Source organism: Anolis sagrei, chromosome 2, assembly GCF_037176765.1.
Source record: "Anolis sagrei isolate rAnoSag1 chromosome 2, rAnoSag1.mat, whole genome shotgun sequence".
In the NCBI taxonomy this organism is placed as follows: domain Eukaryota; kingdom Metazoa; phylum Chordata; class Lepidosauria; order Squamata; family Dactyloidae; genus Anolis; species Anolis sagrei.
In genome coordinates this window covers 269,897,252-269,912,807 of record NC_090022.1, presented here as the reverse complement: position 1 = coordinate 269,912,807, position 15,556 = coordinate 269,897,252, and the positions used below count along the sequence as shown (strand labels likewise).

The following is a 15,556-nucleotide window of genomic DNA, read 5'->3' as shown; positions in this document are numbered from 1 at the left end:
CATTATGTACCAGTTAAAGATTTCAAACAATAGTCACGGTGAGTCTTGTGTTGCCTGAACAACAGGCAGACTAGCTTGCTGCACTAATCTAGCTTGCTTGTAATTCAAGCAAGGTCTGTTTTCTACAAATAGGGGCCCTGTTATGGAATCTCTAGTTATCTCCAATGTCTTACATTACTTGAACCTAACTCAGCATTGCTTCAGAATTTGGCAGCAAGCTTATTTACTGTTTCTTTCCTATGTACATACGTTGATACAGGTTTTAGCTAAATATTCATGGGTTTCTTAAGTAAAAGGTGAAGACCATCTTGTAAATGAATGTTCTTTTGCATATAATTATCCTTTAAATAGTGAATCATGAGTGGGGATCATGTGGCCTTTCAGAGGCTGCTGGACTGCAAACCCCAGCATTTCCAACTAGCATAGCTAATCCTGAGACTTATTGGGAGTTGCATCTGAGTGCTGCATGATTCCCATCCCGAGCTAAAGTGATAAGCTTTGCTATATTTGGTTTGTCCTGAACTTCTCATTTTGTGGTACTGGAAAAATTAGGAGTGTTATGCATGAGTACATATAAGCTAGCGCCTGTTGCAAGCTGTTATCTGTTTTCACAAAAAGGTCAGACTATTTTCCTTCCCCTTCCTTGGAATCAGTGTCCTTGTCCACAGTTCAGTTAGTCCCTAGAGCTTGCAACTTGCAACCTCTCCATAACAGGCATGTGTCAAAAATTTAGATGCTAAGTTGTTTCTGGGCTGGCAAAATAAAAAGCGTTTTTGTTTAGTTGATGGGAGGGAGGAAGATTCAGCTTTGTGATTCCATGTAAGGATCACATTGCTGCAAGGCTGTGCTTCGGAATTAAATGCTGAGTGCTACCCGATGCCAGACACAGAGAAGAGGCTCAGTTTTGTCAGCAAATGGGATCTGCAAGTTAATTGGTGTTTTCTGCAGGCTCCTGGCTGTGATATGAAATTGGAAGCCCTTTAGCCACATGGATAATACAAGGCCTGAATACAAATGTCACATGTCGCCATCAGGACCCACTGAGAGACAATAGCGCTCTCCACTTTAACGCTGCGCCATTACAGATCATTTAAATATGGGGATTATGGTTTTAAACTAAAAGCCCCATTTGCCTTTTAACTGCAATTTAAATATCCTCTTAGCAAAAGCTAAGTGACAAATTAAATGAAAAAAAGTCTCTCTTTCAAAAAAAAATTTCTGTAATGCAAAACAACCTTTTATTGCTTCTCATGTGTCACGAATAAATCATTATACTTGTCAACCCTAAACTAAGCCATAATTGGTACAGCTACTGTTATCAAAGTGGGGCTGCTCTTGTGACAGCTTAATAAAGCTGAAACTGTTAAATGAAATCTCCGATGCTTTATCTGATGAGAGCAGTAGAGCAGAAGAATCTGAGACGGGTATCTTTGCTTGGTGGAGTGATGGAGACCAACAACTTGTCAACATGTAGATTACAGGATCAGATATGTGTTTTTCTGAACTTGATTTTCATTATCTCTCCTTGCAAGCTTTCCTCTTATTTTTAGGAGTGAGGAAGCATTGCACAAGACTTGTATTTCAAAACAAATGCCTCAGCACCCCCACTTCACATTGGACACATGTATAAACAAGGGAGTTTCTAAAAAATGAAAGTGAGAATCCATTGCCAAGCAGCTGTCTAAATATGAATGAAAAGCATGCACAACAATGTTTCTACTTTAACTGTGGCAGAAATGGAATAGAAACAGCTTGTTGTTGTTGTTCATTCATTCAGTCACTTCCAACTCTTCGTGACCTCATGAACCAGCCCACGCCAGAGCTCCCTGTTGGCCCTCACCACCCCCAGCTCCTTCAAGGTCAAGCCAGTCACTTCAAGAATGCCATCCATCCATCTTGCCCTTGGTCGGCCCCTCTTCCTTTTTCCTTCCATTTTCCCCAGGATCATTGTCTTCTCTCAGCTTTCCTGTCTTCTCATTATATGGCCAAAATGCTTCATCTTTGCCTCTACTATTCTTCCCTCCAATGAGCAGTCAGGCTTTACTTCTTGAAGTATGGACTGGTTGGATCTTCTGGCCGTCCAAGGCACTCTCAGAACTTTCCTCCAACACCACAATTCAAAAGCATCTATCTTCCTTCGCCCAGCCTTCCCTATGGTTCAGCTCTCACTTCCATAGATGACTATGGGGAATACAATTGCTTTTACTTTGCGGCTCTTTGTTAGTGGATCTTTGTTTCAGAAATAGCCAGTCTGCATCAATTTCTTGTTTTGTTTGCCATAACTAACTTGATCAAGTTTTGGCCTTTTGCTCTCCAAAATTATCACAGCTTCTTCAAATTTCACAAAGGTTTCATTTTGTCTTTACTATACAACAGTGATCTTCAATCAAAGTTTGTTGTATTGTTCTGTTCCTTGCAGTGACTGTTCATTGATTTATTTTTGAAGTTTATGTAAGATACTTTCATGTATGAAAATGAAACTTGCAAAGAACTTATAACAGTGGCCAAATTCAGACAATGGGAACAATGGCAAGCCACGAACAGAATTGAGCACTATTATTTCCTCCTTCACATATATGGAGAGGAAACTGGTAACTGTGACTGTGTGAAAACATGCAAAATGCTGTTGAAAACCTCAGAACAGCTTTTAGTAGTCTTGTACATTGTGGAAAGGTTTAGTCTTGAATGAGTTATGGGAATATAGTCTTTTTAACACACTAACATAAGAAACAAGCTTTGGTTGGCATAAAGATGCACTAGTATTCATGTATGAAAAGAGTTAAATTGATATGAGTTAGAGAGTTGCATTCATTCCCTAGGAAGCCTGCGAGTCATATAAACCACACCGTCCTGGAAAGAAAATCTCTTCCCATTTATGTCCATATTGCTCTGTGAAGGGCATGAGAGGCAAATGTTTTTAGTAATTTAGAGCTTTTTAGGTTAAATTCTGCTTCATTTGCTATGACCCATGGTGCATTAAGGGCAAACAAATACATTGGTATGTGTGCTAAGAACCCCAAGCATAGCTTTTTTTGGGGGGGGGGGGGCTGATACAGGCCCCACTTTCCTCACTCCTTCCAGGAATGCCTAAAATAGGTTTTCTCTATCATATTAGAATAATAATCGTTGGTCATGCTAGAACTGATCAGCTGTTTCATTTCTTCTTCAGCCTCCAATGTCCTGTCATTAAATATACTCCTGCAGATTGAGGCTCCTGGCATATTGTTGTGGGTGATGGTGCTCGACACTGCAAAGGGAGGGCAGAATCAATTAAAATAATAATTCTTTCTGCCAGTTGAAGCATTCTGACCAGAACTCGGCTCAGGAAATGCTGTAATTGATGGGAATAATCTGGTCTCAACTCCTTATATTTTCTATGGCATATACATTAGCCCTGATCAGTAATTACAGTTAAATCTTAACTATGATATTTTCAACTTTTGGAAGGATTCCATCCATTTGAAAAATCCTGCAAATCTCTTGGAAAGGCAGGTGGATAAACATCCGTGTCCTGGAAAAGCAGACCACTAGCATTGAAACAATGATTCTCTGCCATCAACTTCACTGGACTGGACATGTTGTCTGAGTGTCCAATCACTGTCTCTCAAAGGAGTTGCTTAATTCTTAGCTTAAAAAAGTAAACAGTGTCAGTGAACAACAAAAAAGATTTAAAGATGATCTTAAAGCTAACCTAAATAATGTGGTATAAACACCAAGAACTGGGAAACCCTGGCACTTGGGCACTCAAACTTGAGGCCAACCAATGGAGCTACTGATTTTGAAGAGGAACAAATACAGGGTAAAAGAGAGAAACATGCTAAGAGGAAGGCACATCAATCAAACTCTTGTTGTGATTCCCTTCCATCTGGAAATCTGTGCCCTCATTGTGAAAGACCATGTGGATCCAGAATACAATCATACTTGGCCACCAGTGATTGACCATGATGGATGAACGTTAGAGGTTTGTTTAATTCTGTGATTCCCAACCTGTTTTTGACCAGGGACCACTCTCCAACATTAGTACAAAAGGGGTTATGAATTAGTTTTTAGTCAACTTTAGATTCAGCTTGATTATTTGGGGTGCTGATTCAGAAAATTGGATTGGATAGAGCACATGAACACTAGTTTCTGATACAGAACATATGCCATCCAGTTGTTGCCATCTGCTTGCCCACAGAAAACCATATTTAATAATCTGAGCTGATGTGGTAGTCATAATATTTCGTGGGTAGTCATCCTCTCCCCTCCCAACATTCTCGTTGCCTTGGCACTATAAGAGAGTTTTGCGAGACTAGTCACTCTTGTTGACACATAGTTGTGAGGCAATGGTGTAGTAACAGTGAGGTTGTGGACCATATTTTTGTTCTTGCAGACCACTGGTTGTCCACGGACTACAGGTTGGGAACCATTGGTTTAATTGGTGTCTCAGTGTAATATTTTCAATAGAGTTGTGAGGGTCTTTATTTTCCGGTCAGCATAGAAATTTAGAAAATAATAGCTACCATTTTAAAGTCCTTGACCTTTTAATGTCTTCTTTATATTTGGTCTGTATTTTCATAGAATCATAGAATCAAAGAGTTGGAAGAGACCTCATGGGCCATCCAGTCCAACCCCCTGCCAAGAAGCAGGAATATTGCATTCAAATCACCCCTGACAAATGGCCATCCAGCCTCTGCTTAAAAGCTTCCAAAGAAGGAGCCTCCACCACACTCCGGGGCAGAGAGTTCCACTGCTGAACGGCTCTCACAGTCAGGAAGTTCTTCCTAATGTTCAGATGGAATCTCCTCTCTTGTAGTTTGAAGCCATTGTTCCGCGTCCTAGAATCATAGAATCAAAGAGTTGGAAGAGACCTCATGGGCCATCCAGTCCAACCCCCTGCCAAGAAGCAGGAATTTTGTCTCCTCTCTGTATATATTTGGTTTGATAATGTTGACTCATTAGCTTCCATTTGTTCTTTACCGTTAAAACCACCTTTAAAATGACTTTGAGCAGAAGTTGTGCTCTTTGGTGTAGCACATCATTTGTCCTGAGCCAAGTCACACTTTCAGTCAGTTGGAAATACATGTAGGACTGGAAAGAGTCATTGAAAATTAAGCCATGCGATATACTGCGAGATATTTCACACATTGCTGAGCAATCAACCCAGTTCTGCCCTGATGTATACTCAATAGGGACCACAACCATTCTTGGCTCATCAATGTATGTGTTGCCAAATGACTGAGTGCCACATTTAGACTTCACACATTACTTAAAAATGTATGGCGTCCCTAAGAGTAACTTGAGCTTGACAGCAGTGAGAAAGAAGCAATGATAAAAAAGGAACCTAGTACATGGTTTGAAAGCAGACAAGACCATAAATCTTGATGAAGCCAAGCAAGCCTGAATCTCCTTGAATTGATATCTACACATTGTATGACTATATCTGTTTGATACTACTTAACTAAAGTTACCATGACTTCATCTATGGAATTCTTGCTAGAGAGATGTAGTGCCCTCCCTCGTACTACAACATTACAGTTCTCTAGAGAAGATTTCTAAATACCCAGCCAAACTACAAACCCAAGGATTCTGTAGGATGGTGGCAGAGCAATTCAAGAGGTATTAAACTGCCATAACTGTGCAGTGTGGATACACTCTGATTGGGAATCATTCGTATTCTGCCTTTAGTTTCAGGTAAATATAACAAAAAGTATGACAATGTTGAAAGGCTAATTCAAGCACCACCATGAGTTTCTGAAGATTTTTTTTTTTTTTTTTTTTTTTTACAATTCAGCAGTAAGGTCTTTGTTAGATCTGCTGTTACTTTTCACACATTATTCCCACCCCCAGGAATATTTGCAGATGGCTATTCTGGGATTTCTGAACTGGTTGCTGTAAGTATTTCCTGTCCCTTTGTAACTATTTACAAAGCTGAACTAATCCCTTAGTGTACACAAACTACTCCCTGCTGACCAGATTAAAAAGTAAGACCTATTTCCTGTTTGCCATATTATAGGCATAACTATTAAAATATAACATAACTTAAAAAAAATAAAACAAAGAAAAGATGGTGGGACACACACACAAAAAGCAAAATTAATTATAGTGGTGTTATTTAGAACACTCAACTGTGTTTGCTTCCCTTTCCAAAAGCAAGTAAAATAAAATATGTTTTATACAGTAAATAATTTGATTTATTTACTGTATAAAACATAACAGTTCACCTATAAAACATAACAGTTCACCTTTTATGGCATCATTCTAGTTGCAGTCCTATATCTCAAATCCAAATATAAATACATGGTGTATTGATGTTTCATTTGGAGGATGTGACCATGAATTGGATATTAATCCCTATTCCCTATATATATGTGGAACAATTTTCCTAAATCTAAAACCAAGGGACTATTATTATTTTTATCAATTTTGAAGCCCTTTTTATCTATTGACATGGCAAACTATGACAATAAGGTCCTATCTTCATAGATGTTGGAATTGTCTTTTACAGAATGTACAATCAGATATTAACCAGATGATTACCCTTGATCCATGATTGGGACTAGTACATTTATGTAGAGGTGAAAACAAAGGAATAACGTGTAAGCATTTGCTTTACTTTCTGTTATTAGCAGGTAGACATGTCATTGTCGGCATTTGGGAAAATCCTAGAGTAGCTGGTTTAGACCCATGGTGTAAAAAGGTTTGGAATTTGACCCTGGCAGAAAGATATGATGTGGCAAGTAAGACAGGCCAAAGGGCAAATAATAACGATATCTTTGCAGAAGCGTGGTTCCCATTTCTTATACATATCAAACTCATTGGAATTTGTTCTTTAAAAATGAATAAAATTATTTTTAAAAAGACAGAGCAGACATACAACAACATTCCTTTTTCTGATTTGAAGAAAAGCTTTAAGGTGGGTTCTGTGCTGTGTGCCTTTGTTCCATCCAGCCTCCACCTCTGTGCTGAGACTCGCTTGTGGAAGGACCATAATTCCCCCTTGCCATCAGTGCTGCAGGTAATCTATTGCATTAATCAGCCAGCTAGTGTGAAAAGCATGGGGAGTGATTATACTATCATACACAATACAATCAGCATGAAGCACTTGTCAGGACCAATACATCAAAGTTTAATTCAGTAATAGAATGAATTAGAGCAAAATACATAGTAAGCACTCCTGTGCTGCCCGAGTCACAGTAAGAATCTCAAGGATATGAACATGCACTACAGAAGCACAGTCACTGCAATTTTTATTCCTGAACATGCTCTCTCAGTAAAATTTGTTTTTTTTTTTCCTACCTAGCATTTCAGGAAGAATGGGCAACTGTAGTTCTTGGGAGTACAGAATATTTTATTCAGTGTTGATGACAGCAGTGCTTTAATTAGATTATTCTCCAGTGTAGCTTCTGATTTACTCTTAGTTCTAACAGATCTGTGATTGCATGGGCAGAATTTGTTTTGGTAGCAACTGGGAACAATTACCTTTGCAAAACAATGTCTGAGATGATGAAGCTTTGGTCTTCCAAGACAATTGGATTCCCTGCCTTACCTTGTAATAATTTTAATAATTGATTACAATTATCTGCTTGCCCACATAAAACCATAGAGCTGATGTGGTAGTAGTAATATTTCGTGATAGTCAGCCTCTCCCATCCCAACATTCCAGTTGCCTCGGCACTATAAGAGGCTTTGCGAGCCCAGTCACTCTAGTTTTCGTGTGGTTTTGTGGCAACAGTATCATAATGGTGAGGTCATGGACCATATTTTTGTTCTTGCAGACCAATGGTGGTCCATGAACCACAGGTTGGGAACCACTGTTATAAAGAGTCCTTTATATTTTAATGTGCAACTGTCAGCTAAATAAGCTTTTCATTGGGTCTAATATTCTGGTTGGTCAACATTTTACAAAGAGTCAAATACAACTTCCAGAATTCGATAATTGGTAAGGCTGAAGACTAGAAGATTCTTTGAATGGTAGTCCAGAAAACCATCTGAGTTCTGAAATGTAAGAGCTTTTTTTCTTCCAGATGCCTGACTGTCCTCTTTTTCATCTGGAGACAGTTCTGAGCAGGCTCTGGTGTGTTGTTGGCCACCAGATAGACTGTCATCAAGTTTGTGATTGATCCCAAGAGTTGTTGTTGTTTTTTTTTGTTTTTGTTTTTGCCATGTCAGGAGAGACTTGAGAATCTGCAAGTCACTTCTGGTGTCAGAGAATTGGCTGTCTGCAAGGACGTTGCCCAGGGGAGCCCCTGGTGGCACAGTGGGTTAAACCCCTGTGCTGGCAGGACAGGTCACAGGTTCGAATCCGGGGAGAGCGTGGATGAGCTCCCTCTATCAGCTTCAGCTCCTCATGCGGGGACATGAGAGAAGCCTCCCACAAGGATGATAAAACATCCCAAGAGTTGAAGAACTGGTATAGTCCCATTCTAAACTTGAATGGCTTCTTCAGAATCCTCAGGGAATCTCAGCTAAATTTCAGAAAAGTAGAAATGTACTGTTATAAAAATAAAGGGGAAATGAATTTAATGACATGTTGAATGACCAAAGTTCAACTTTGGTATCAGCTTTGCTTGCTATTGTTTGCATTTATCAGGGCTAGAAAAATAAGTTCCTAAATATTACACTTAACTGAAGAAAAATAGCCATTTTCACTTTAGTTCAAAGACTTGGAAATTGTGACACTTGAAAGAAGTTTACTTTCTATAACACGCTGTGCATGCATACTGTTACCAGTTATGCTACCAAGAAGAAGTATGAAAAGCTCTAACCTTCAGTCCATTACAAATTTTATTCAATGTCACCTAAGTTTGTTTTATTTTTAAAAAAATATTTTGGGAAGTGTGAGCTTCATGTCTAAATATTTTTTTTGGTGTGGAAATTTGAGATGCAAACTGAATACATCGTATTGCAGAGTCCCCAAACTTTTTAAGCAGAGTTCACGGTCCCTCAGACTATTGGGAGGTAGGACTATAATTTGAGAAAAGCATGAATGAATTCCTATGAACACTGTATCTATCTTACTTGTAGTGCAAAAAAATGAAACAACAGTATAATATTTAAAATGAAGAACTCACAGCAACCAAGAATAATTTTAACCAACACAAACGTTTCAATATTTCAGTGGCAAGTGTGGGCTTGCTTTTGACTGATTGTATAATAAAGTTAATTAGGATTGTTGTTGTGTGTACTTTCAATTCATTTCAGACTTAAGGTGATCCTAAGTCTAAAGTTTAGGGTGGGGGTTGGGTAAATGACCTTGGGGGGGCTGCATCCATCCTGTGGGGCTTAGTTTGGGGGGCCCTGTCATATTGCATGCACCAGAGCAATTCCTCATATCCCAGAATTGTAAGCTAAACCTCTTGGTAGCTCTGAGTTAAGCTGTGCTGCCTTTTGCCTCCAGATATTCATATAATCCTCACCTAGCTGAGCTGTTGCCATCTTCTGAAAATATTTCTAGTCCCAGCAGGAGTCTTTCTTTCCTGTTTCCTATCTTGGTTTTTATTACGTTAATGTTGGGTTTATTTGACTGATATTGATGTTTTGATTCAGCCTTGTTAGCAGCCTTCTGCTCTGTGGGATGAATCGGGAGGAGATACATCGACCAAAATAGGCATTTCTTTCTTTACAAATGAAATTTCTCCAGATTTATAGGAAATACATACTAATCTCAGAGAAGCAATTGCACATGGGCGTCCTTTGTGTCTTCTGAGACTAATGTATACTGAGAAGCGTATGCGTGCTGTTAATGGCATCAACTGTTAATGTGACTTAGCACTTTAATAATGCCACCTTGTATTTATTTGTTTAAATGCTGATGCAAGAAGAAAGTTCACTCTCCAATCTCTCTTTTTCATCTGATGGAGGATGAAAGATTTCTGTCCAAATGGTCTTTATAAAGTCTCAGTTGGAATCAGAGGTCTGGTCTGGTGGGGCACCCTCTTAGTGAAGGCAAGCAAATGATGGTGAAAACTAAAACTGACAATACCTCACTAAGATGTGACAGTTTTAATATTCTTTCCCTTGTGTGAAATTAATACCAAATTGCAGTCGCAGCATGACATGTCTTCCAATTATCTTGAGGGAAATATGAAATTTGCATGTTGGTTTATGATGTGTGTTTGCCTCTGCACCCGGAAGATTTCAAAGTAAGCTGAGTTTCACTGTTGCTAAGGAGAAGGATCTTATGTAGCTCAAGAGAACTTGTATCTCAGAATTCTAATCTGGATCTAATGTCTGTGCTTCGTTCTGCGTCTTGAAATGGGTGACTGGGCATATTAAAATTGAGGGTAACTTAGTTTTGCACCCTGAATGCAAAACAGTTAGAAGGCAATGTATTTTTGAACCCATTCAGTGGTCGAAGGCTACTTTCAGATCCTCCCAGCAAAATCAGAACTGGATCCCAGCTTTTCTTTTACCATTTTTCATGGTGACGAGGCAAAAAACTAAAGCTGCTCATTGCCTCTTCCCCACCATGTGCTTAAAAATGGATTAAGCATCTAAAAATATTCTATTTTATTTGACACATTTTATTGTGCCAAATCTCTGCATAATGTCAAATGATTACAATTTCTGAACCTGATTAAAAATTTATATGATTACATTCTGCCTGTTTGACATTATGGAGAACAAGTGGAGAGAAGAAGTTTGTCTGTTTTACTAATGTTGATTTCCCCCCCCCCCCTTTTTATTGGTGAGTTCCCCCCTCCCTTTTTTTAAAACTGGCAAAATTATAGACGATTGTTTTAGTTTAGGTCTTCCTTATATTTCAGAACCTAGCTTTAAAAAGGTTAATTTCAGTTATATTCTTAATAAACGGTACTTTCAGTATATCTAAAATTATGATTTTATGTCAAGCAAAGCAATATATAGTTAATGTTATGTTCCTATAGTAAGAAACTTTAAATTTATAAAGAGGAGAGAGGGCTAATACTACATTTTAAAAACTTTGCTTACTTATTTTCCCTTTTATTGGAAAAAAATCCAAGAAATTGGTAGCTGACTTTAGCAGTTTAACCATCACAACCCCTCCTCCCCCTCACTGGAGAAGATTGACCTACCAATGGTGTTTAGGGCCCATTATTACCTCTTAGATAGAAATGGTACACAGATGACCTGAATCTTGTTGCTAGTCTTGCCCAGAATAGACTTATTCAGTTGGTGGGATTTGCCTACACGTTGACTTGCCATTCAGTAATTGATTTAATAGACCTACTTTAATTTGCAAGCTTATTTGTGGCTGTCCTGCTTTTGTGGATAGGGGAGAAATTGCAGTGTTTCATCTAGCAAGGACTGAATTATCTTAAAATGAGTGAAGTGCATAGAAATATGGTATGAATTATATTTCAAAACAACGACTTTGTGTCTTTTGTCTTTAAATTGGTTCATATTGGTTCATTGCCTTGGGAACTCTTGTGGGCTGAGAGATGATGCAGAAATACTTTTATTAAAAAGTTAATAATAATAATAATAATCCTATATTTGTATACCGCTCTATCTTCCCGAGGGCGGTTTCCAGCTCGGTAAAGCATTGCAATTACTGACATAAAACATACAAAAAGTCATTCTAAAAAGTATAAACATAGTACTATATAACAATTGTACATATTTAAAATTAAAAAGCCAATTCAGTGCTAATTACATTGGGCAGCTCAGCTTCCAATGGCCAAGATTCCAAAGTGGGCCTCGACAATTCTGAGAGGGCTGGGCTAGTACAACAAAGTAGACTAGGTAAAGTGCAAGCATAGCCTACCTGATGGTCAGGGTGGAACCTGGAGCTATTTATTTCCAAGGTCTGCTGCATAACCACAAGAGGGCTGAGTCAGTGGGGAAAACATAGACCCGGGGAAGTGGATATAAAGCGCATGACAATTTTGTTTGGCCATTGCTGATATAGTAGGCTATGTTTTAGTGAGCTTTTCTACACTTCAATATATTGCATGCTAACTCCATTAGCACCATCTGAACAGTTCCAAAATATTGTCATCCCAGTGATGGACATGGCTTCATGCAATCATAACAGTTGTTTACAAATGCAGGTGATTTAACGCACTACACCTTGAAGTAAGGTTGTTTCTCAGTCAAGGCTACCCTTTGAACCAGTGGCAGCCATCTCTTGTATTTCATATTTAACGTCTAATCTAACATCTGTTGTGATGTTGTGGGAAAGCCCACTGTGTAAATATTGTAAACCAAAGAATACATTGGAAGGTTGTTACAAGCTGCTTGCTTGACTCATTTACTCATACTATTTCCTAACAAGATCACACTTCCAATACTACACCTGCTTTGGGGTCTGCATTGCTTCTGGGGATCAACAGAATATGTCAACCTTTTGTTGCAAATTTGCATTTGTATTTTTTTTTTTTTTGCTAGTCACATTTGGCTGCTGCATCTCTCTCCCTGAAAGGCTGTCATTCATTTTAGCCGATATTGCAGTTCTTTGAAGTGTGTAAAAACTCTTCCTTGATGAACAAATGGACTGTTGCTAAATAGTACTTGTGGATGTCTTCACCATGCTTGTCAGAAGTCTGCAACAGCAGTAAGACAGCTGATTTTAAAAGTGATATCTTTATATTTAAAAGCATACAGGCAGTTTCTGATTTATTCATGCCACTCCCTGTGTGCAATGTCAGGGAGATAGTTCCTGCTTTGGTTCAGAGTTAAATGTCAGCAGAAAATTGCATTTCTACATTTTCATGAAAGGTATTTTGAACATAATTGTAAAAATAATTTGAAAGCATATTTCTGTTCTCTGAAGGAAAAGGTAAGCATTACGGGATAAATATAACTGAATTTAACAATTCTTCCATCCTATGTGCAGAAATAAATAGCTCAATATGTTTCAAGGTAAAGGTAAAGGTTTCTCCTGACATTCCCCTGTGTCCAATTCTGGGGGGTGGCTCTCATCTCCATTTCTAAGCCGAAGAGGCGATGTGGTCCGTAGAAGCCTCCAAAGTCATGTGGCTGGCATGACTGTATGTAGTGCTGTTACCTTCCCCCAAAGCAGTACCTATTGATCTACTCTCATTTGCATGTTTTCGAACTGCTAGGTTGACAGAAGCTGGAGCTAATAGCAGGAGTGCACTCCGCTCCCTGGATTCAAACCACTGACCTTTTGGTCAGCAAGTTGAGCTGCTCAGCAGTTTAACCCACTGCGCCACCAGGCGCAATATGTTTAAACTAAGCCAATTTCTATCTTGTCAGAAATAGATCAAGGTAGATTAAACCTGCTTTTGTTATAAATTGCTAATTCTGACTGTGTAAAACAGAAGGGATTTATCTTGGGATTTTCTTTCATTTTTCTTGAAAGGACTTATAAAGTTTAGAGTTTTAGGAAGCTGTTGATTTAACTTTCACTTGACTTGTTAAACCTTTTTGAGCTCTCCCCCAAAAAGCTCTCTAGAGATGGAGATTAAAGTCACAGCCTATCTGCATTTTATTTAGATATTCTTCAGTTAGAAAACCAACATTTCTTTAGCCAACATACAAGTAAGCTTGTATTTTAAATTTAATAATCAGGTCATAGCTGTGCATTCTCATCTTAAAATCTGCAGGGTAAGTTTTGATTCACAATATATTCAAAATTAAAAAGGGACATATCTCTTTGATTGGTGGACCAATTATTTTTGGATTCTTTGCAGATGTCGACCAACATCCTTGTTAAATTGTATAGATATGGTTTTCTTGTAATTTATTTCTGCCAAGCTGTCTGCTTTCTTTCAAAATAAATGCTCTGGTCAGCTCCTTTCAGGAGACTTCAACAATACTGTGCATGGGTTGCTATTACAGAAGCCTTGACATTGTGGTGGCAGACTGGATCAGGTGGTTTTGCAGGGTAACATTGGCATCCATTTATAGATTTGCATTTCCTGTGCTTCTCTTGAAATGTAAGGTAATGTGCCTCCATCTGGTTTTGTGTATCCTTTAATAGGTGCTCTCTGGATGTGTATAGTCTTAAATCCTCATTGCAAAGTGGAACAAAAGGCCAGTTGGCTGAAACAGCTGAAAAAATGGAACAGTGTTGATGTTTGTCCCTGGGAGGATGGGAACCATGGAAATGACCTACCCAGCCTAACCAATGCTTTGCCTCAGGGTGCAAATGCAATCCAAGGTGAGCCCTTGGTTAATAGCCTCTCTGAAATACATGAAATATAATTTAATTGTGCACCTTCTGGTTTGTTGTTTTGCACTAATGTTAATGTTTGATACCCATGCTGTCGCTCCCACATTTAGTAAAAGAATACTTGCATTTACACACTGACAACACCAGTACTGAGCAGTTCTGTGTCCCCACACCCATGTTGGATTTCCAGGTCTCACCAGCTACATCCAGCATGGTCAGTAGTGGTGGATTGTGGGAGTTGCAGTCTACACTTGCAGTTGCTGAATGTGCAGCTACTAAAAGTCCTTTTGGTTCTTCTTGATCTACTGCATTGCTTCATATCAGTCACCTTCTTGGCTTTGTTGTAGGTTGAAATCCAAAACTCTGCTTGTAGAGTATTCTGTATGTCATTCTTAAGTATTAAATGCTCCTTTTCAAGGGCAGTATTCCAGCTAGTTGGGCTACATTGACATTTGTTTGTTGACCGCTTGCACCTGTTCTTTAGATGCCCTTCCATTGTAAACACAGACCTCAGTATGACATTAACAAGAGCTACGTGTACCTGGTTCTGGGTGTAGTAATGGCATGCACGTGTTTGCGTTGGCAGGCACTTCTCAGGAGTTACTAAATAAAGTGTTACCAGCTTTTTACATAAAACGAATAATACTTTTATTGATGCCCTAAACACACATAAAAGAGTTGAATTAGCTTTATCAGGGGAATCTGAAATGACTGGGACTCTGTGGGCTCTTGTTGAATTTTCGGTCTCACATGGAGCAGCACACTGCAAGCTTTCTAAAGCTATTGGTAGCAAGGTTATATGAGATCATTCAGTACATAACTCCTTATAGCATGTTATTTCATTAGATCGCACACGCAGTTTCATTTGTATAGCTAATCTTTCCTCCTATTTTACCCACCCTCCCCCAAATATCGATTGCATGGTGATGTCAATTTATAGTGCTCTGATAAATTAAAGTCACCACTTCAGAAGGAGTGTCTTCATAACATTTTATACAGCTGTGTGACTTGAAGGGGGGGGGGGGGGTGACCTTGAAATACAATGATAACATTTGATTCACTCAATAAAAACAAAGCCATAGCCATGTCTCATTTTTGTTAGTTTAAACCTATAATTTCTTAGCCTTACTCTGCACACAAACAGCAGAGTAAATCTCTGCTTCTTGGAGAGCATGTCATCATGGCAGCATTGAGAAACAGAACTGGACAGTGGGTGAGAACATGATGTGTTGCCAAATGATGGAATAAATGCTGAAGTTGTTTGTGGGCTGGACAGATTCCTCTAACAGGTCTCACCGGACAGTGTTCACTCGAGCCATTGAGGCCTGCGATCTCCACTGGCAGGACAGCCATTTGCAGCACATTATTAGCAGTGACCTGTATACGAACTACTGTTGCCATGATGATGCTGAAAACTCGCTCTTTGACTCTCACGGGTGGCCCCTCTGGCATGGT

General features: G+C 38.9%; 1 protein-coding gene across 1 annotated transcript in view; it reads left to right on the top strand.

Annotated features, from left to right (window-relative positions):
• ZSWIM6 (zinc finger SWIM-type containing 6) overlaps positions 1–15,556 on the top strand; it is a 100,890-nt gene that overhangs the window by 60,658 nt on the left and 24,676 nt on the right. Inside the window, exons 5-6 of the mRNA XM_060761536.2 lie at positions 13,910–14,089; positions 15,378–15,554. Of these exons, the coding sequence (XP_060617519.2) occupies positions 13,910–14,089; positions 15,378–15,554 (357 nt within the window). The remainder of the gene's footprint in view (positions 1–13,909; positions 14,090–15,377; positions 15,555–15,556) is intronic.